Genomic DNA, 22,846 nt, shown 5'->3' with positions numbered 1-22,846 from the left:
TTTAGGCTTCCCGTCAGCTGAAAATTACTTGCCGTGACCTCCCAGTGGAAGAACAACTTATTAATAATCTTCCTCCCGTGCCTCTTGAGCAAAGTCTCTGCAAAAACTTCCTATTTGGCTGTTACCAATGTTAAGAGCAGTGTCTGGGTGTCCTCTGAAAAGGGAGGCAAGGTATTGCCACACTTTTTAAAATCCAGATGAAGGAACTCTATGCACTAAAAGGCTTTTGGAGGAGTTGCACGGGAATTTTATTTCTACCAAGATATGTCTCCAGGGGTTTAGGCCCAGGATATGAGCTGGAGTGAAAGGTTAGACTTCTGTTGACTCAGATGAATCAACAGAAGCTGAGGATATGTCTGCAAAAAAATTCTTAACAGCCTTAAATCATTGGGAAACTGCATTACGCTTTCAAGTTCACATTCGTTCAGACTGTTTCATAAAGGGCTGCATCATTTCAGTCCTTCCAGCAGTTATCATCAGAATCAAAGGTGCTGACAGCAGGTCAATAAGCACTCGTGGGCTGAATTTGATAATCATTTACATCTCTTAACAATTTACACAGTTCTGTTGGTGCCTTGCTATTCCTAGTAGTGATAAGCAGCAGTATAGCGTGAAATGTAAGACAGCAAGAAAGCTGAGTCTTAGCTGGCTTCCCTAACCTCTTTAACCCCACAAAATACTAAATTGTTGCAATGTGTTCAGCACACACCCATTTTTATCTGATCTTGATCAAGTATTTGAAGCCCAAATCGAAAAAAAATGGCACAACTATCTAAATTGGATTTTGCCCAGACAGATATAATTCTTACCTTTCACATCCTTCAGTCTTAACAGGACTGAGCCATGGAGAGCTAACCTGTGTAGGGACAATTTGTCCCTATAAATCTGTCCTTATAGGGTGACATAGGTAAACCCTTTTCATACCTCTCCTTCTTACTTCTGACTCCCAAATAATCATCATCTGAGCACCCCAGGCTCAGTGTCCTTCTTAACAATGCACCTCCAGTGAAAGTCAGACCTCAGTGAAACAAATTCAGCCTGGATTTCATTCAGTGAAATTGTTCTGGGGTCAGGTTTGTTTTAATGGGTCTGTATTGGTCTTGTTGCCAAAGTCTTTGCCAATCCTGGCTTCCTACTATGATCTTTAGGAGTGACTTTGTGGGAATTGTCACTGTATCAGGCTGAATAAGACCACCTGATTAATTCTGCCTCTCCAGATGTATTTGAACAGGACCACAGCTCTGAGTGTGCAAGTTTGAAGCATTTCTGGTATATCTTCTTCTACTGCCCATTCTCTGTCTATTAAAATGCAGAAAAATATTTCCAGTGAAGCTGGAACTTGTCATAAAGACAGCATTATTTAGTCACTGACAGGAAAAGAACACAGGTAAATGCTCCATGGATGCCATGTTTGACTGAGAAGTTGTTGATCTAGAATTATCCTCTTCCAGAAAAGCTTTCCTCAAGGCTTCCACAAACACACTGTATAAACAAACCCCAGGGGCATTACTCCCTGGGTCAAGCCGGAAATCAAAATGTAATCTGCTGGCAAAGAAACCTGCAATTATTCCTTTCTGTTGCAGGATGAAGGTTTACTCAAAATATAATAGAAAAATAGCTTTTGTTGGTTTAGTGTAAATAAGGTGCTGGAGAGCTACTGTACCAAATATGATCCCATAAAATCACTAAGGTTTCTTCTATAGCAGAATTATAAAGAATTTCATAGCACACAGAAAAGATTAAATACTTCTAAAACATGAAATAATGCTTTGCAGTGATAAAAAACCCCACAACACATTTAGGCTATTCAAAGCTGATGGGAATTTTGTGAGCTTTAGAACAGACTTAACCAGAAGATATCATTTGGCTGTGCAAGCTTCGAGTCGATTCCAGGCTCAGTATTGCTCTCCGGAATGCACTGACTGATAGCAATAGCTAAGGAAGCATGAGATAACAGAATGGTGAGAGATATTTGAAATTTGTTGTCTGGCTGGGCTTGTTGGAAAGAACCAGCAACAACACATCCAAATGACAGCAGCAACAATCTCCCCAGCAAGTCGACCTCCCTTGGCAGAGCAGTTTTAGAAGCAGAACACCTCTGGAAGTGGACCATTTGGAAAATCTGCAAGTATCTGATGCATTTGAATCCTACAAATTCATTGAGGACTGTGGTCTCAGGGGAGAGCCTCAGCGAGTGCTCATCCCATCCCATGACATCCTGTCAGTGGGCGCGCGCAGCGGGAGCTGCGGAATCTCAATTCTGCACTCATTCACAGCCCGGGGAGAAATATTGTCACCTCCATGCCTCTTGGATTGCAGAAGCAGCTGGGAAGCGGAGCAGTCCCTGACATATGGTGGAGTAACCTCGCCTTCTTAGGCAGGTTTTGTAACTTGTGCAGCGCTGATAAGGCTCTTTATAGAACAAGCTCGTGCTCGAATAACTGCGTATCGCAGTGTACTGTGTCTTCACTCCTGCCTTCCCTCATCCTCCTGACATATTCTCCTCTACCAGAGGCAAGAGAAAAGGCTGGGCTGCTCTGCTGGCCCTCTGCCAGTGGTAAAGTTTCTTTTCTCTGTTTCTTCTGGGATGACTGGCAGGAACTACAGCAGAAACCAGAAACCAGCGGCATTAGCACTGACATCTCCAGCCCTGCCTGGAACCTTGCTGCCCTCAGAGTATTTGCAGCCTCTGTAATTCTCCCACCTCTGACTTCAGAGAAAAGGGGGGAAGATTGGCAGATCTCCTCTCAAAAGTAATATTGGATTACACCCGTGTAATCCCAACTACAAAATCTGCAAGACATCCCAAAGACACCCCAAAGGAAGCAGAAAGTTCTTCAGTGTTTCTGTGGTATTTTCCTCTTTCTGCGTGACTTGCACAGCCAAAGCTTTCACTATTACATTCCAAAGATGTTCCATAATTGAGAAAATGTCTCCTCATCCTAAACACATATAGTTGATCACATTTTGACCCTCAGTCTTGAGTGACTCACCCATGTAATTTTTCCCCTGATCTCCATCACAAGGTAGCCAGCTATGACCAACTTCTACTCATGGGTGGTTTCTTGCCCTATTTCCTAATCTTTTTGTGATCACCTTCCTTGACTTCTTTTCTGTTGGTTTTAAATGATGTTGTTATCCAGTGAGGCACAAGCTCTCTGCTACCTTTCTGGTGTGTTCCAGGATCCTTGGATGTTTGACTTTTAATTATAACTATGTTCTTCCAAAACACATTCACTTCAGCTTCATTCTTACTGAAAGCTGGACTTCTCGTTCTGCAGAAATTACATCACTGAAAAGTGCAGTGGAAATAAATGATTCATTACAACAGATGAAAATGCTTTTGCAAATGTGTGCTGTTTGGTCAGGAGGTACTTTTGTTCCATAAGACCTTTTTCCTGGATTTTTTATTGTTTTGCCTATCCTCATAAAAGCAGGAAGTCCAACACTGCCAGGTTTCCTTGTTGCAAGGAGCAGGTCCAGCGCTGGAAGTGATGGTGTGATTTACACCATAATACACTGGTTCTGCAAATATATTTTTCCCCTGCAAATGCATTTGTAGGAACATTGAACTTTGGTAAAAGATGCCAATAAATGATAAAGTTCAATGACACAGACAGGAACGGGAATGAAAATCGTGTTGCAACTCTTGTATTTTGAAAAGAGTGACATTCACTAGCTCATTTATCTCTAGCTAAAAATAAGGTCCTGAATCTGAGTTAATCACCTAGGCTTTTTTCTTTACAGAGGCAATAAAGAAATGAACACTTCCAGGGTATATTTAACCCATATCTCTTCAGCAGCTGTTTTGTGATAGGATTGGTACTATTCAGTCCAGTTAAGCTCTTGCAGGCATTTACCTCTGTCAGAGACTACAGAGGAACTTGGGCAAATTATTTATGTTGAAACCTTCCCCTAACAAGAGAGACCATTCCAAACAATTATTAAAGTGCTTAATTTTCATTTTCATTTGATTCAACATGAACCCTTTAACATCAGTCAGTGTAACATCAGCAACAGCAACAATGAAAATAATTTTTAAAGGCACTGCAACGATTGTTGGGAAATTCTCCTTTACAGCCAGCTTTTCTCACTGATCTGAAATATCACTTAGTGCAAATGATTTGTCCCTTCTGCCTCAATTTCTGATCTTCACAGAGAGGAATAAAAAAGTTGCAAGCATCAATTCTTTACTGCTTGAAAGAAATTTGAACTTCTTGATGAAGAAAATAAAACTTTTGATCATAATTATTATTTCACTAGAGTATAGCAGAAGCAGTGACCATAAAATAGCATCTATTCATTGAGATGAATATTCACTCATTACAGAAAAATGAGCTAAAGAAGCCTTTCAGATTCATTTCAGACCATAACCTCTGCGTGTGTGGTGGGTGCTCAGTACCTTGAAGAATGCCAGGATGAGTTACATGCACAACTGCTGTGGGGCCCAGGGTTGCAGGGCAGTAACTGCCTTTGTAGCAGCCATGTAATGACATTGCAGAGCTCTGCAGAGGAAAAAAATAATTAGTGACTTGCATGCCTCAGTATTATTTACTGGGTTTATAACATTGTGAACTTCCGTGGTGTAGAAAAGACCAGAAATGATAGGAAACCCCATGATTTGGAGGGTGCAGCAGGAGACACCTGAATGAGAAGTGGTCCTAATCCTTATTAATTATTCAGCAGCCATGCAGAGGAAAAACTAGGATCTTTTCTGGCTGTCTGAAGCTGATCACCAAAAAATAACCAAAGCTAATCAAAACCAGTAGCCGCTTTTGAAATGATTGATGAGATTCAATCCCTCACTCCGGGTGAGTTTGTTATGCAAGACCCTGATTGTTCAAACTCTGACTGATCGATGTCATTAACTCCTGTTAAATACATCTGAAGCTGCACATGATAATAAGTGCAAGACATCATCCCACAAGCGAGTGTATTTTTGCATTTGAATGTCTATGTGCTCATCCTCCCTGAGCTAAGCTTGCTCATGAAGAAAAGTTATTTGTGTTAGCGTTTGCAGGACAGAGATGCAAGGCTAGGGACACAAGGATGAAAGTGAACAAGCAGCAAAATATGAAAACAGTAGTTTTCTTTACGAGATTAGTAGTTTTCTCTTTTGAAATTTCAGAAAGTTCCTATAATGACCAGTTTGGATGTAGAGCAGAGAAGTTAGCAGCAATCCTGATATACAACTAGGGTGGAAACCCCCAAAACGTGTGTGTCTGCCTCTTTCCATCTCTGCTGGTGCACTCGCTGAGCGAGCTCCCTGGGAGGAGCCCACGTGGAAAAAAACCATGCACAGGCCAGAAAAAAAATTTTAGTTGAAGCCTAAATCGGGCGATGCAGTTTTACTTCACACAGGATTTTTTCCCCCCAGTCTCTTTGTAAGAAGCGGGGACGAATGAGGGCTGGAGAGCCCCCCGGCAGCAGCTCCGCCGAGGCGAGGCAGCCACATCCATCCCAGGGGCCAGGCTCCATCTAGTGACACAGCCGGGGATGGCCGGGCGGGGATGCAGCCCGGAGCCGCGCCGGGACACCCGAGCCGCCGGTACCTGGCGGGAGCGGGCTGTGCAGCGCCCGAGCGGGCTGTACCAGTGCCGTGTGCTGCCGTGCCCCGCCGGCTGCCCGCAGCCCCGAGCGGCCGTCCCGCTGCCCCAGCTCTCCTGAGAGGAGAGGCGAGCCCAGTGTAGGCAGCAGCTCTTTGATTTCTGAAAGGGGCGATGAAATATAGGACGGGCAAAGGCGAAGGCAGGGCTGAGCCACGGCGGGAGCGGGGTAGCCTCCCGCCACTGGGTGGGCTGGGGACACACACGCCCACCCCCGGTCCCCTTCCCGGCGTCACAGCGGGGCTGCGGAACCCGCAGCGCCCGGGCAGCGCGACCGGAGCCTCGGAGGAGCGGAGAGCTCGGAGGTGCGGATGCGGAGGAAGCGACTTCAGGGTGTCCCCTGCGAAATGATGTCACCCGCTCAATATTTTCGGGGGGAGTGACCGATCTAGCTATGAAACGGGCCTATATCGGATGCGGCCGGATCGATGGGGCTGATAAGGGCGAGCTATAAAAGGCCGGGGGGCGGCTGCGGCCGCGCTACAGCTCCGAGGCGCCGCGCCGGGATGGGGCCGCGCCCCGCCGCGCTGGCGCTGCTCGGTCTGGCCGCCGCCGCCTCCGCGCTGCCGCTGCCGCTGCCCGACGCCGGCCCGCACCTCAACTACGGCTGGGGAGAGCCCATCCGGCTGCGGCACCTCTACACCGCCAGCAAGCACGGCCTCTTCAGCTGCTTCCTGCGCATCGGCACCGACGGCCGGGTGGATGCGGCGGGCAGCCAGAGCCCGCAGAGTGAGTAGCGGGAGCGGGGAGCGGGGATCGGGCAGGTCGGGGCCGCGGGGGTGACACCGCTGTCCCCTCTCTGTCTCTCTCTGTCTGCCCGCAGGTCTGCTGGAGATCCGCGCCGTGGCCGTGCGCACCGTGGCCATCAAGGGCGTGCAGAGCTCCCGGTACCTGTGCATGGACGAGGCGGGGCGGCTGCACGGGCAGGTGAGAGCCGCGCTGCTTCCCAGGCGGGATTTTCCACCCTGGAACAGCGGCCGAGGGCAAACAGCCGGCATGTTCTAATCATGGGGTAACAAAGGGGTGCGCTGCCCTCCCTCCCCCTCGCCCGCCTGTTCTCCCGCGATTCTTGTCACCCTCCCTGCCCGAAAGGCTGTGGGCATTACTAGAAAGCAGAAAGGAAACACCATTTAGAAAGTAAATCATTGCGTGTCCCCTGCCAAAATATACCGAAAGTACAGCCCAGGGCAAAATTGCATTTCGGTTTAAAATTCTCATCAGTGGGAGACTGTGATTCTGCTGCAGAAATAGATCAAACCGTGCCATAGAATATGAATAATTTCTCACTGTTCAGGTCAGGTGTTCTGAAAAAGGAAAAAAAAAAAAGTAAAAAAAAAAAGAAAAATAAAAAGAAAAAAAAAATTGCTCCTGCCAGGAGGCTGCCAGGCATAAAAGGGCCAGGAGCATGGAGCTGCCATCTCTTAGGAAGCTGCAAACAGAAAAAGGATTTTGAGAGGAAAAGGATGCTTCTCCACTGCCTCACTTCTGCCCTGCTGTAACAGGACACCTGTGGGACTGTGAGAGGTTGGGGAGTTCAGTGACCCACTGGTGCTTGGTTAGGTCATGCTTTTTCACTAGGTAGAGCAATTAGTCATTGAGACAAACTCATTTTTTAAGGCACGTGGATACATTATTGACTCTAGAATTTGACAGGTACAGTTCAGATTCAGTCTGTACAGAAGCCTGAGTTTCAGAGAGCGATAGCTTTTCATGATGCCACAGTAAAGATAAAGCTTGATTATTTTTTGATTATTTCAGCAAAATTCCTGCTGATTTCAATCAGGGAAGGACTTGGCCCATTCTCAGAACTCCCAGTATCTTTAATGAGAGCAACACTGATGTTTCTGAATGTGGATATAACATAGAATTAAGCCTTTCTTTCTGAATTTCCTTACTTTTCTGGGCTCAAATCAGTCGATGCTGTGATTAGGTGCACAGGTTCAGATGATATGGTTGGTCAATTATTAGCTTCATATTTTAATGTATATCTCAAACAAATCACAGCCTGGATTCTGCTCCCATTGGAGCTACCAGCTGGACTTTAAGTTTCATAGAATTTTAAAATGGCTTTCCTATGACACCATTTTGAAGGCATACATGTTGACTCAAACTGCATTTGTTGGTGTAGAGTATTAGAGGCAGTTTGGTTGTTTTTCTGAAAACACAACAGCACGCAGCCATGCTGTCACATCTCCATGTTGTGGCCACCTGCTGTCACCTCTGTGCTCAGAGCCCAGCCAGGCAGCTCTGCAGGTAAATCTTTACCTTATCAGCACCATGCTCAGGAGTGCAAGAACAAAAGGGCAAACACGGTGGTGTCTGGGGGCTGAACCTGTGCTCCTGCTACATGGCCTGTTTTGACACTGCAAAACTGATGACTAGGGTTGATTTCTGAATGTGCTGGGTGCTGTAGTCAGTAGTTTGGGGAAATGCTGAATATCCTGACATACTGTAAATTCCTTCTCTGAAAAAAAAATCTGGAAGTGATTAAAGTCTGTTTGGTACGTGTTTATAAAAACCCACTAGAGACCATCCCAATGAAGTGAAGAGGGAAAGATAGTTGAGACATGGAGATTCAATCAATATCTGTTGTTTGTAGTATGCACTTCTTGAGCAAGAAGCTCTTTTATTTCATCATCCTTTTTGGTGAGGCTGAGCACTCTTAGAATTAAAGGCAGCTAAAAATCCAGCCTTAATTGTTTTTGTCATATACACATATTTTTCTGAGATATAATGTATGTGTGTAAGGAGAAATATTGCACCATTTTATTTGGAGAAAACACATTTTTAAAAATTACTCTATTTGTCTTAAAAGTGCTTTTAAAGGACAATTGAATGCATGCCCTTAATTTCACTCCATGTTACTGAGGATGTTTGAGAAAGACCCAAAAGTATTAAATATGCTCTCTGTTCAACCAGGCAGAACATTCATGTAAGGACATTTCTGTCTGCACTGCAGACTGAGACATAATCAGCAATTCTCTTTTATGGACCACAAGTTCAATCACCTGCAGTGGCTGAGCCTGAAATAGCACCAGAGTTGTAAGAAATGCAGTGCCTCTGTAAAGATCTGGAGAGATCTGACCTGCTGATACAAAAGCCTAATATTCAAATATATGCATATATATATAAAGATATTACAGATATATAATATGTGTACATATATTTGCCACTGCAAATGTAATGCTACAAATTCATTGCTAAGAAATACATTCTTCTGTACCAAATCCTAACTTGTGCTGGTATTGATTCAACAGTTCTCAAGTAAACATGAAAAGGACACTTTGTAAATGGGTCTGTTGCAATTTTAGTACATTTTGAGCGGAAAAAAGTGGAAATCACCTTTCAGCATTGTTTTGCTGATTGGCCACATTGCCTTTCTACAGACCTGATTGTGAAGCCCTTGCACAGGCAAATCTCTAACAGAGCATGAGTTGTACACCTGAGGATTGCTGGATTAGGTCTTGTGACTGCAATTAAGTACTGCTGACAATTAAGGACAGTTAATCTAAATCAGCACTGGCATCTGAGACTCTTTTCCCAATGCTCAGGACAGCATAAGTGTGGTGGCTGTGGTGAAGCACATCCTGGGATTCAAAGCTTATTTAATGTGATGGACATGGAAAGAATTTCAGGAGTTTGGAATGGAATAGATTAGAATAGAATAGAATAGAATAGAATAGAATAGAATAGAATAGAATAGGCATTGGGACAAGTCAGAGGAACATCCCCACTGACAGCAGAGGGAGAAGGACTTGTCCCATCCAAGGCTTGTTTTGTGGCTGAATACAAGCAGTCTGGTGGGTATATTTGTAATTCTTGTTATTTCCTGCTGTTCAGCTCAGGTATTCCACTGAAGACTGTTCCTTTGAGGAGGAGATTCGCCCAGACGGCTACAACGTGTATAAATCCAAAAAACACGGAATATCAGTGTCTTTGAGCAATGCCAAACAAAGACAGCAGTTCAAAGGGAAAGATTTCCTTCCCCTGTCTCACTTCTTGCCCATGATCAACACGGTGCCCGTGGAGTCAGCAGACTTTGGGGAATATGGCGATTACAGCCAGGCCTTTGAGCCAGAGGTGTTCTCCTCGCCCCTGGAGACGGACAGCATGGATCCCTTTGGCATCACCTCCAAACTGGCCCCGGTGAAGAGCCCCAGCTTCCAGAAGTGACTGTGCTCACACCGGTGTTTTCACAGGAACGTTGCAGAGTGTTGCAGGGTTTTTAGCTCTTTGTGTAGTGATTTTTGGGAACCTTTTTGTATATTTGAGCATGGAGCCAGCCTTGTCCTTCTTGTACCTGTAAGAGATGAGTGCCAAGAGGCTGTTCTATAGTCTAAAGAATTGCCTATCCATAGTTTTGTTGGGAAAAGAAGGATTAAATACAAAATGTTTAGCAGCTTAGCGCCTCCATAGGTGCTGATATTTTATTAGCACCTCCATAGGTGCTGATAAAATAACTGTAATTTTCCTACATCAGCTTCATTTCCACATGTATTCACCTGTTATTTCTGCTCATATGAGCAAATGCAGGAAACCTTTCCTCTTCAGAGACCTTAAATCAAACATTTGGACCAAAACTCAATTAAGGAAAACCTAGCAGACGTGGGTTTGCAAAGCAGACTTAATGCTGTTTCTTAAAAGGCTGCTAACAATGTTCTGGGGAAAACTTTCTATTGAAAGCATACTACTGAAGAAACAAATCCTGCTTGTATATTGTGCTTTTTCTTCCCTTAGGAAATAAGGGAAGAGAGGGAAAAATTTCTCCCTTGCCTTATTGCTAAAGAGTACTCTGGGAAACTTGGTCGTTGATTTATTTTGTAGGCTAAATTATGTTCTCTGTGGCATCAGAATCATCCAGCAGAGAGTTCTCATGAAAATCAGTGAGAATTCAGTGTGTGGTTGGAAGAGTGCACAGGACTAGAATTGATGTTCATCAGGTAGGGAATGAGCAGCTCAAATTAGTTTTTAAATGAAGATTATGTTGTATATAAGCATGTATGTGTCGATAGCAAAGAGAAAAATACTGAAAATGGATGTATAGGTCAAATCAGTTGCAAAATAGGTTTTTGTGTTTAACCTTTAACCACCAGGAATTCTTTCAAGTCACTTCCAGGCTTGATTCAGCATCCATGGGAATCAGTGGAGAGATGGTTTAGTGAGTTAAAAGCTGCAGAACTGGGTCAGGATTCTCCTTGCAGGAAGGGATTATGAGTACCTCTGGCCAAGGCACCTGACATCTTCAGTTCTGTTCTCCCTTTGAAAAGATTCAATGAAGGTGTAACCAAGGTGAAGTCAAAGAGGGGAAAAAAAAAAAAAGGATGGTTCAGCAATTCTATTTGTTTCCAAAGGTTCATTTATAATGGAGATTTCTGTACAAAAAAACCAACCTTCTACTGGAAATACTGGTGTTCTTCTGACCTAGCACTTCATTGCCAATGCAATATTTATAATTAATTTATTGAATACGTACATCGGTTTATTTTGTTACTGTTATTTATGCTCAAAATTCTATTTATATACTCCTGAAGGTGGGTTTTTGTAGTTGTAACAAATCTTGTGAAGTTTTGTAATCACGGAATTTTAGCCAACGATAGCTTTTTAAATTTCTGTGCATTATCAGTAGTGTAATGTGTACATTTGCAATAAAAAGAGAAAATCATCTTCAACACTAAAATCTGCTTGACTCTTTTGTCTCTCCCTATGTGACATATCCACATATCTTTTAAAAACCTTACTGAGATTGTGACTCAACCACTTCCCTGAGCAGCTTCTTGACAAAAGATTCCTTTGGATAGAAGGCTGCTCCCTTTTAAAACTGGGAACCATTCTCACCCGTGCAGCCAGGGAGAGAACTGGTGAGTTTTGCCTGAAAAAGATGTCAGTTTCTGGCAGGAAAAGAGCCTGGATGTTTTCGTTTGGAAATGCTGTGAGTCACAGGAACAGCAGATTTCTTGGCTGGCAAACATCTTCCATGGTGTTTTCCCATTCTCTTTTGTGCTGAGCCACTGCCACACATCCGGAGGGTTCCCACTCATGTGGGAGAGGTAGTTCTGATTTTCAGGCTGTTTTAGTCCAAAATTTTTCATATTTGAGGGGATTTAATTTACAGTTTTGATCAGTCACTATATTTTTTTTCAAGACCTTTTGTCTAAAAAAAAAACCGCCCAAAACCAGGAAACAAAATAAAATATGAATGAACTTTGAAAGATTGGTCCAAAAAATTTCACTTTTACTTTTCTGCTAAAAAATGGCATAGTTTTGACAGGAAACATGGCAAACAACGGAGTTTGGACGGTACACAGTTTGATTTCACCGGTGAGAGATTTTTTAGAGTGGATGTGACATTGTGAGCTGTTCTCAAGGATGCAAAGACAGGCAACCTTACATTTGGGAAGAGCATCTTGGGCTCTCTAGTGACCCTATTTGCTGACACTTTTGGATTACCATCTTCCACCAGCAGCATGATGTTTTTTTCCTGCAGAAAAACATTGTTAGAGGTTGGTTCAATATTTATTCAGACAGAGGGAAGAATGCCAGGAGCTAAATTAACCCACACCACTTCCTGGGGCACTTTAGTTGTTCTTGGAGTTTTCCCATCCTAGCTCTGACCAAACCCGGCTGTTTTGCTTATAAAATCTGACAAGATCTCGGCTTGAGGTGGGAGGATTGTTGGGAAATGCTTCCCCTGCCCTGCGACACCTGACTCGGTCAGGAGCTGGCTGTGCAAAACCTCCAAAAAGCACCTTTGGTTCTGTGGGAATGTAAACACCATCACCACCCCTTCACCACACACGTCCCCTGTCCATCAGAGCTCCTCAAAGACAGTGGGACAATGGCGGTGCTTTCCTTTGCGATAGCACATTTTACAGCCCTAAAAGGTTTTTAAAGCTCAGGTGTCAAGTATCTCCTTGTGAAGCCTCACTTGGAAGCTGTGATGTGCAAATACGAGCTGTTAGAGGGGTAGGGAGGCTGCAGGAAAGGAGATACTGAGCATCTTCATTTCCACTCGGAGGAAGTGTAAAAACCTGTAAATCAGGTCAAAAGTCATAGTGTCCACTTCACTTCTGCTCAAACCACTGAGAACCTGATTGTGGAAAATTTGGAGCCACTCTTTCTACTCTGCCAGTGTACTTTGCATACGAATGGAGAACAACGCGATAAATTAAATAAAATTTCCTTTTTTCCCTCAAAAATATATGTAAGCTAACATCAGGCTGGCAGAATGGCGTGATGGACCCAGAGCCACATTTTCATTAGGTATCTGGAAAGTAATAGTATAAGTTAAAATTAAAATATGTGTTTATAATTAAGTATAAATGTTTCCTTTGACCAGTGTTGATCTGTAACAAGCAAATGTTGTAACAGAGCAGCCTAGAATGGCACACTACAGTTTGGGTGGGTATTTATACCAAAAATATTAATGTTTTAGGGCCCTAGAATGGTTTGGGTTGGAATGAACCTTAAAGATCATCTCATTTCATGGGCAGGGACACTTCCACTGGACAGGTTGTTCAAATCCCATCCAGCCTGGCCTTGGGCACTGCCAGGGATCCAGGGGCAGCCACAGCATCTCTGGGCACCCTGTGCCAGGGCCTCCCCACCGTCACAGGGAAGGATTGTGGGCATATGCACGAAAAATACACTTCTTAAAAGCCAGAGATGTCAATATTACATGAGAGAGACCTGCAAACACTATCATTCCATGCCCAGTGACAGGAGCCGCGGGAATGGTGCCAGCGGAGGTTTAGGTTGGACACCGGGAAAACGTTCCTCACCCAGAGAGGGTGGCCGGGCACTGAACAGGCTCCCCAGGGCGGTGCTCCCAGCACCAAGCCTGGCAGAGCTCAAGAAGCGTTTGGACATCGCTTGGAGGCACAGGGAGGGGTTTTTGGGACGCGGGGTGGGATTTTTGGGACGCACGGTCAGGTTTTTTGGGACACCGCCGCTTTCCCGCAGCCGCCTCAGGCCGGGCTCTGTGCGGCGCTCGGGCGCCCCCTGCTGGCCACGCGCCGCTAAAGCGCATGGGCGTGGCTCGCCGGAGGGCGTGGTCATCTGGCACAGGCCACGCCTCCTCCCGCCCGCCGTCCGTTCCCGGCGTGCCCCGCGCCGCCATGGCCGACCTGTTCGAGGGGATCGTGATGGCCGAGCAGCGGTGAGGGGCAGCGGTGAGGGGCAGCGGTGAGGGGCAGCGGTGAGGGGCAGCGGTGAGGGGCAGCGGTGAGGGGCAGCGGTGAGGGGCAGCGGTGAGGGGCAGCGGGAGCCTGCAGGGAGCCCTGCGCCGGAGAGCGGCTCCCCGGCACCGCGGGGCTCCCCTGCGCCTGTGCGCCCAGTGCGAGCTGCGAGCGGAGCGTGCAGGGAGAAGGGCCGGTAGTGAATCGGGGCAGGAGGGCGGGGAGAAGTCGCCTCTCTGCGCGGTGTGAGGGAGCGACCTGCGCGAAACGAGTGCGGGGAGGCTCGGGGTGGATAGCACGGAAAGGCCCTTCAGCCGGAGGGTGGCCGGGCGCTGGGGCAGGCTGCCAAGGGAATTGCTCGCAGCGCAGAGGGACCGAGCCCGGCAGGCTGGCTCGATGGCCCGAGAGCAGCGGGGTGAGGGCAGCAGAGCCAGGGGCCGAGTGCAGCCCTGGGGGCACCACAGCTCCCTGCAGCGCTCCGGGGTAAGGGGAGAGTGCCTGGATAGCATCCCAGAGGGAAAGGGCCTGGCCGAGAGCGGCACTGGTGTGCCCAGGTGGCCAAGAAGGACAATGACATCCTGGCCTGTGTCAGCACTAGTGGCCAGCAGGATCAGGACAAGGACTGTCCCCCTGTTCTGGGCACTGCTGAGGCAATTGAATCCTGGGTCAGTTCTGGGTCCCTCACTACAAGAAAGACTTTGAGGTGCTGGAGCGTGTCCAGAGAAGGGAGCTGAGCTGGGGCAGGATCCGGAGCACAAGGAGTGCCTGCGGGGGGCTCAGCCTGAAGAAAAGGAGGCTCAGGGAGGATCTCTCTCTAGAACTCATTGACAGGAGAAGGGGGTCAGACTCTTCTCCCAGGTGACAAGTGACAGAACAAAAGGAAGTGGCCTGGAGCTGCCCCAGAGGAGGTTTAATTTGGACATAGGGAGGAATTTCTTCATGGAGAATGTTGCCTGGCACTAGGACAGGCTGCCCAGGGAGGAGTTGGAGCCACCATCCCAGGATGTGTTCAAGAAACAACTGGATGTGGCACTCAGCACTCTGGTCTGCTGGACAAGGTGGTGATCATTCAAAGGTTGGACTGGGTGATCTCAGAGGTCTTTCCCAACCTGAATGAGTCTGTGAATCTGGGATTTAAATCAACATTATGTGGTATGTCTCCATATTGGTATTTCACTTTGGAGGTGATGCACATTTCTGTGCCCTGAGCTGCTCATGTGCAATGTGAGCTCAGCATGTGATGACCAGAGCTGGAATTCTGTGTTCCCAGGTTCCACAGGGAGGGCTACCAGGAGGGCTATGCAGAGGGTAGCCACGCTGGAATGGCTGAGGGAAGGAGGTATGGAGCACTCCACGGAGCCAGGATCGGCTCAGAGGTAAATGGGACAACATTTCAGGATTGGAATCTGCTTGTCTGTAGAAAATGACAGCCACACAGAAACTTCCAGGCAAAGCCTGATGCACAGGCAGTCTGAGGCCTGCTATGTCCCAGTGCTTTGTCTGTGTCCAGGAGAACCCTCAAAACTGGGTTAAAGGTGCTGTTGTGATTTGGAGAGTTGAATAGATGTGCTTGTGTTTTCTGAGTTTATTTGTTGTATGGAGCTCTGGTAATGTCTTTTTCCCTAATTCATGGCTAAAGGGCCCCCACCCCCATACCACCTCAGCATAGGGAAAAGCTTGGAATCTTGGGGCATAAAGAGGCAGTTCTGTGTGCCTCTTGCACTCTTCATTAATTCTAATTAATAAATTAGAGTTTATGGCACTGTTCTTCCTCAGTACACTGAGCCAGTTCTGTGTGCTGGCACACCTGGATCAATAACCATTCCTAGAAATTCAGGGGCTGGAGAGTAGTGGGGAGGCACCTCAACTTGTCCCATATATCCAGCTGCAGTTTGTCATAGTTCCAGGCTGAGAATGCCAAACAGCAGTCTCCAAAGCTGGATGCTTTTGTACAGAATGGTCCTGGGCAGACCATAGAAGAGAAGTGCTCTAGTCTGCTTATGCTGGGAAAGCTCCAGAGGGCAGCAGGATTAGAGACAGAGACTCCCATCACATGAGAGGCTGACTTGGGTAGTCTCACACTTGCCAGCCTTTCCAGCTTGGAAACATGTTGTGTATCCAGAGCTTTGTTCCCCAAAGAATGGAATACAATGTAGTGCTTTATTTTTGTTTGACTGTCTATGCTGTGTGTTGTTTGGGGTTTTTTCCCTCATGACACTCTTGTAAATTCACTTTTAGATTGGCTCCTACCTTGGGTTTGCACTGACGTGGCACTGTCTGCTCCAGAAATGCACAGATGAAAAGAGCAGGTGAGGTTAAAAAGGTTAGGAGTCATTTTGCTGTGACTATTATTCTTTCCTTCATGTCTTCTTTTCCTGTTCAGTTTTGATTAATCTGTTTGACAGAATTGCCTTTTTTGGTTGCATTTCTTTGTTTTGCTCAGTCATCTAATCGATATTTTTGTTGCTTTTTGAATATGTCTCAACTTTGGGCTGTTAAGTTGGAAGGAAAACCTTAACTTTGGCAGTTGTGCTTAATTCCTAACTTGGAATAATTCCTAGTTTGGATAATTTCTTCAATATGTATGAAACACACCTGACAATGAACTGAATGAGAAAAGTTGCATAAAAGAAGGATGGAGGGCTGGGGTCTATGCTCTGATTATTATAATTATATATCAGTATAATTCTCATACTGATGGATTGGAAGAACTTCTGTGGGAGCATCATTGAGTTTTCTGTTTTAATTTGATTTTTTTTTTTTCCCTAGCAAAAAGATAAGGGCTCTGGATTCATTAATAGGGATGATTCAGAAATTCCCATATGAAGATCCCACTTATGATAAGCTGCAAGAAGATCTGGAAAAAATCAGAGGAAAATTTAAACAGGTTTGTAGAATTAAGTTGCTATTTTAGCACGTAAATTCAATTTTGAAGATGCTTAGTTTCTAAACCCACTTCAAAACACAGTATTTGTGTGGAGCAATTATTGTTCCCCTTCTGCAATCTTAGCAAAATACCTGAAGTGAAATGAATTAAGTGAAAATACTTGATAGTTGAAAACTCCTCAACCAATAACAAATGCAGAATAAAGGAAAACATATTCTTTAAAAAGCAAGTTGTAAATAGTCTTTGACAATTTGAGTTACAAGTGGGATGAGAAGAAGAGAAATGGAGCAATTGGGAGTTTTGTTGAACATTCTGCGTGGAAAATAGACCCTTTGAAACACTTCTGTGTGTTCTTTTTTAGGTTTGTTCAATGCTAAATATTCAGTCTGATTTTAGAATTGGTACTGAGAGATCTTCACTAACATTTTGAATGCAACAGATGAAGATAAGCATGGATGACCAAAGAAAAAAAACCATTAAAAGAACAGAACTGGAAAAGTGTTTATCTACTTTTATATATTAAAAAAACTCAATAGTGAAGAGATGTTAAAGGGGAAGGGGAAAATCACTGGACTTGCAGTGTCATTTAACATTTATTATCTCCAAGTTTCATTTAGGGTCAGTGAAACACTAGTGTGTAAATCTGTTAAACAGAAATACTTGTTTTAATTCTTTGCTAGTCTTCCCCGATCATTTAATTCCTCAAAAGGAAAACAAGCATTTGCACAGTTTCCTTGTTAAAAGGATGTGTGTTACTTACAAATCTGTGTATGCAGATCATTCAGTTTACACAATGTGTAGATGTTGTAGGTGAAGGAAAATAGAAGCAGTTCCCTGCAGACTTTGCAGTAGGAAACATTTAGTGGGCAGAGGATGGAATGACAAAGGAGGTCAGAATGCAGAGAAGGATGAACATACCTGCTCATAAAGCAGCTGCCACTCAGAACATGGAATTTGCACCTGGATTTTCCAGCAGTTTTGCAGACTGATGGGAGGAAGGGAGCAAACAGCATGAAATTTAACCCCAAAAAGTTACCAGTTCAAATGGTGGGTGAGAAAAACATGACTGCTAGAAGAGCTGTGATTCTCATTGACTGTATTTATTAGTACCTTGTATCACAGACCAGCTTTTTATTTGCCAGCCTTGAAAAATGACCTCTTTAGTCTCATTCCAAATCAATGGATGCTGCCAGCTGCATGTGTTTAGTTGAAGAGAAATACCTGGAACAGGCTTTAGCTTGGGCTGCTGGAAGTCTTTGCATTCCAGTTCTGTGAGGAATTTCAGCAGAATTTCTTTATCAGCTGTACTCTGTGTGTTTGGCTGTGTGTACCTGGTGCAGTGCAGCCTCGTGAAGACAGATTGGAGGTTTTTGTTTGTTTGATTGTCTTACACGTGAGTTTTGATACACACAGGCAGTGTCAGAGCCATCTAGTGGATGTGTAGGATTGCTAGAGCTCCCAGATATTTGTGTAGGTGAAGTTGTTAAAACAGAGAGTACAGAGCATACACACTCATGATAATTCTGATTCTGTGGAGAATTTCTTTGAAATGAACTAATATTGGGGTAGGATTCATTTGTACTTGTTTCCTCATTTGCAAAAATAGCTGTAAAAGCAAAGGCAGGGTTGTGAGAGCTCAAAGTGAAGCATTTGTTTAATAGAAATGTGTGTTATGAGAGTGACAATCCAAGGTGCTACTCCAGAGATTGTGTCAAACACAGTTATTTTTGTTCAGCTCAGGAGAGAAAGGGTCTTTGGCAGTCAAGTGGTCAGTGATTGTTATTTTGAAAATCAGTTTGGTGGCTAATTTTCTTGTATTGCCTTAGTTTTATTTTTGACAAAATAATATTATAATAAATTATTATATAAATACATGTGTATATACACATATTTAACTGTAAGTATTGTATCAGCCAGGATTTCCAGCTGGAATGTACCAAGTTAGGGGTTATCTATCAGGTCTTTAATTCAGTTTCATTTCTGTGTATACACTGATGGAATCTCTTCTTCCACCAGTCTGTATTTTTCTGAATGTCTGCTGTTTCACACCATGTATGGACCTGATTTGGTTTATTAAATGAGGTACACTTCAAAATTCTGTGGAATATGTGGTTGTGTGCTTTCTTCAGTGCCAATTTTTTAAACTGCACTCTGCAACAGAATTTTGGGGGTTTCTGTGATGTTCAAGGCTGAGGCAGTGGAACACTGACAACATTCTGTAGAGGCATTTTCATGCCTGATTTACAGCCCAGGTTACACCAAGAATATTCACTTGTCTTGGGCTGGGTCACAAAGATGTGAAAAAATATGCAACCTTTTACATTATTATATTGGTTATTAATAAAGCAGGACATAGAGATTGTGGCTTTGATGCTGCATTGTTCAAGAAGTTCAAGTTTTGCAGAAGTACTTACCTGTTACAAACAGTTAAAATGGAAAACTTCTGCTAAAAATATTGGAGTTAATAAGCCTTAAAAATATATCTCTGTATTCACTCACCACCCCTGCTTCTTGCTCAGCAGTTAGGGAGGAATGTTTGAAACATTTCACTCACCAATTTCTGACTTGCCTGGACTGCGTTCTAGCTTGTTCTGTCTCCTCATGATCATCTCTCAGCTGAGCCTGTGGAATATGGAATTTCATTAAAAGGTGGATTTTTACACAGCTCATTACTCCTAGGCTGCTGAAATCATTGCAATCCAGAAGACTTATACTTTCCCTTTCTGCAATGTGTGATGAGTACAAGAAATAGTGAATTTTGAGGCATCAGCAGAGAAAGGTAAACTTGGAATACCACTTGATAAAATTCCCAAGCACAATTCTTGTTCTGTCTTCATTAAGCAAGTTCCTTTCCATTTCTTGTCAGCTATACTAAAGGTGGTTGATTCCAGCTTGGATGAGTATCTGTAATCAACAGAAATGGGTGAAATAAATCAGAAAAAAGAGAATCTGGGTGTGCAATTGTCTGCTTCAAAATCAATCCTGTAGAGGTACTCTGGCTCATTTGAATCCTTCTGTTTTTCTGAAACAAGGTTGTGATAATAACACATGAGATGAAATTGGGAGTTTTAATTTCCCAGTAAATCAAAGTTTACATGGGTTTTGAAGAGATGCAAGAGAGAGGTTGAGCCTGCCATGTATTTATGAATGCTTATTTACACTTTGGCTGGAAATACGACTTACTGCATTGGAATAAAAGGAGATCCACCTGTCAAAAGTGTGCCTGCACCTAATATTCCATGGTGCTTTAGCATAAGAACTTAATACTTCTGCTAATTTTATAATTCTTTCTATTCTTTGTGCTACTCAGTGTCAGTGCCTTTTGAATAGTGCCCTTTGCAACTTACGGCCATGGGTTCTGGTCTAATTGCAGCCTAAAACTTCAGCTTTCATAGTTTGGCAAGTAACCATGAAGATTCTCATTTTACAGTCTGCCAGAGCTGTTTTTCTAATGGATAAAGTTGTGACAGTACACATTCCCACAGAAGTGGATGTATCACCAGGGAAAGCAGGGATTTGGCAGGTGTGAGAGGAGTCCTGCAGCAAGTTGCCAGTTGCAAGTCGTGGTGTCTAGGGCTGATGTGTGAAGGCCAGCTGGAGTAATGCACTGCTGAAGCACCTCAGCTTGTCCCAGGGCTTGGCATTGCAGGACCAGCCTAGCCTGGAGTGATAATAAAAGTAATAATAATTTCAAAAGCTCTGTGTGCTATTTTGAAAGCTTGCACAGTTAGTTAATTTGTCAGTAACCTGAATATCTCTTTGGCATCACACTGTGAATGCTCCTATCTTAATCACTGGAGTGTTTATTCCCTAAGTGTAAATTTTTTCAGCATTTTTCTTCCTAAAATTCTTTAGTACTATTTATCAAATGATGCACTACTGTGTGGAAGGAGGCATGGTCACTAAGCTCATCTGAAACATCCTAAATCCATGAAATACATGAAAGGTGAAAAAAACCCCATTCATTGTGTCACTTGATACCAAAGCAGCTTGCTGCACAATGTTTTAAATTATTTTACCTATTTTATATCCATAAGTAATTTACTACTACTACAGCACTTGTGTATCCGGTTTTGGGAAGATTTCTGAATAGGAATAAGAAATGGCATAAAACATTTTGTCCTGGAAAAATTAAAAACTGTATTACAGTTGTGCAGAATTTGGGTGACATCTGAAATAGTGGCCTCCTGTCTAAAAGAATTTAACTGATACTTGTTCCTGATAAAATTGTGGAGTTTATTTGAGCAAAATGTTCAGGAGAAAGGAGGTTGATTATTCAGTCCCTGCATCCTGACTGTGCATCAGACAGAATCAACATCAGCATTTGTCAGTGTCTTCCATTTCTGATTTTTAGCCCCATATTTCACTGCTTTATCTCAACAGTTTTTAACCTTCAGCATCTTCAGGATTCTGGGGAATAATCAGCGCCGCATGGAATGTTTCTTGCTAGTAGGAACTGTGAGTCAGCAACCCTTTAATTTTTTTAGTTGCAGCCATTGTTCCAGCAGCAAGCTTTGCTGCTATTGTCCACTGTTTGTCCAGCTCACGTTTACTGGACTGTGGGAACGGATTAGGGTTTCACGGCTTTTTTTTTCTTCTTGCATAAACTCCTGATCAAAGACATTCCTTGGATGACAAAACACTGTATACTGTGTCACACAGCCCTGACCAGACTGCACGAACAGTAGTTTAAAAACACATGCCTACATTGTTCTCTCTAAACTGGCTTTTTTTTTTTTTTTTTTGCAATGTATGTCCAGACACTGAATTTTTGAGACCCCATTTACCTCCTTTAAAAACACACATACATACAGGAGTTACTGTTAATAAGCACTTGACAGTTTCTGAAATACAAATGAAAAATAAATGACTCTGAGACTTAAGAACTGGCAGAACAGAATGTCATTTCTAAGCAGACCTAGGGGTTATGTCTGCAGTGTATTTCCTTCCTGAGGAGACCTTGGTTGTGGGGCAGGTAGTCAAGTGCACTGGAAACCTAAAGCCACATGGATTATGGCATCATTTGATGTGTCATAGCCAGAACACCTGAGTAAGGTGCAGGATGGTTTGAACTCAGTTTGGGAGTTCATTAACTGCTTCACCATAGGTACATTGTTAGAACCACTTTAGAGAATCTGGCTTGTTATAGATTTATGTCTTTGTCTCCTTTTAAGTTCTCTTATGCAATAGGAGGAGGACAAATTTCAGAAAAATCCAGTAGCATCATTATTCCTCAGACTAGTGAGAAAGAAACAAATGGTGTTATAGAAAAACATGGAGAGACTTTTTCAAGGAGCCTTGCCTTGTGATTTGCCTGAAATTCTCCTTCAGCAGGAACATGGGAGAAAGAGATTCCTGAGGACACGTTGAGCAGGTTTGCAGAGGGGTTTAAAAATGTGGAGGGCTGAATTTAGGTGATTGGAAAGCTGTTTGGGGATGAGAGAAACATAGATATGTAGGGCTTTGCTTCGTTTGACTGCAGCATTGTTAAGCACTGTCATGCAGAAGTGACAGCAGATGAAACTTCTTTCACTTATATTGGAAAAATATTATCCATAAGGGAAGAACCTTTCTGAGCCTTTGCACTCCAAGGGTCTCCATGGAAAGAGAAACCTAAAAAATCTGTAGCTGAGATGTGCTGTCTAAAAGGAATAAAATTATCATAGTGAGTGACTGAAACAGCTCCAGAAATATTAAGTCAAACCCACAAAATAAATGTATTACACTCATAAGAAGTAATGTTTACTTGTGAGTAAATTATGATGTCTTCTGGAAATTTAACAGCATACATTGGCTGAAGGTCTGCTCTTCATTTTTAAAACAGCCAAATGTAAAGAACTGTGGCCTGTGGGTGTTCAGGGAGGAAAAAAAGCTGTTCAAAAATAATAGCCAGTATTTGAACAATCTGCAGTGATACAATCTAATAAAGGGGAGAAATGACACATCAAAAAGCTCAATTGCCCGTTGCAGACAGTTTGCCATGGCAGCAGTGGCTTAGGACAGCAGGTCACTGCTCAGAGGAGCTGTCACAATGCCCTGCTGCTGCTGTCGTGGGCCTTGGGTGAGGATTTGCCCCTCTCAGCCCAGCTGCTGATGTTACAGATCTCACCCCAGGCACACAGCAACGTGTTGGCTGCCATGGGACACCAGCCATGCCACCAGGCATCTGTGGAATATGG

At 43.9% G+C, this 22,846-nt stretch overlaps 2 protein-coding genes across 4 annotated transcripts; both read left to right on the top strand.

Moving 5' to 3' along the window:
• The first annotated feature begins 5,620 nt into the window (after positions 1–5,620).
• FGF19 (fibroblast growth factor 19) lies at positions 5,621–9,997 on the top strand. Its single transcript, XM_085063325.1, has 3 exons — positions 5,621–6,335; positions 6,430–6,533; positions 9,447–9,997. Exons 1-3 carry the CDS (start codon positions 6,035–6,037, stop codon positions 9,777–9,779), a joined length of 738 nt encoding a protein of 245 aa, XP_084919451.1. The 5' UTR covers positions 5,621–6,034; the 3' UTR covers positions 9,780–9,997.
• Positions 9,998–13,661: 3,664 nt separating this feature from the next.
• On the top strand, positions 13,662–19,615 carry LTO1 (LTO1 maturation factor of ABCE1). Of its 3 annotated transcripts, none has more exons than XM_085063324.1 (5): positions 13,662–13,761; positions 15,051–15,156; positions 16,019–16,089; positions 16,550–16,667; positions 19,284–19,615. In XM_085063324.1, exons 1-5 carry the CDS (start codon positions 13,721–13,723, stop codon positions 19,311–19,313), a joined length of 366 nt encoding a protein of 121 aa, XP_084919450.1. In that variant the 5' UTR covers positions 13,662–13,720; the 3' UTR covers positions 19,314–19,615. The 3 variants fall into 3 exon arrangements, with proteins under 3 accessions (XP_084919450.1, XP_084919448.1, XP_084919449.1); XM_085063322.1 differs by having other exon boundaries at positions 19,253–19,615; XM_085063323.1 differs by lacking the exon at positions 19,284–19,615 and adding an exon at positions 17,029–17,165.
• Positions 19,616–22,846: the final 3,231 nt, after the last annotated feature.

The sequence above is a fragment of the Lichenostomus cassidix genome, chromosome 5 (assembly GCF_008360975.1).
Source record: "Lichenostomus cassidix isolate B80296 chromosome 5, HeHo_3.0, whole genome shotgun sequence".
In the NCBI taxonomy this organism is placed as follows: domain Eukaryota; kingdom Metazoa; phylum Chordata; class Aves; order Passeriformes; family Meliphagidae; genus Lichenostomus; species Lichenostomus cassidix.
Note: the sequence above shows the minus strand (reverse complement) of the source record. Positions and strands in the feature narration are given on the sequence as shown.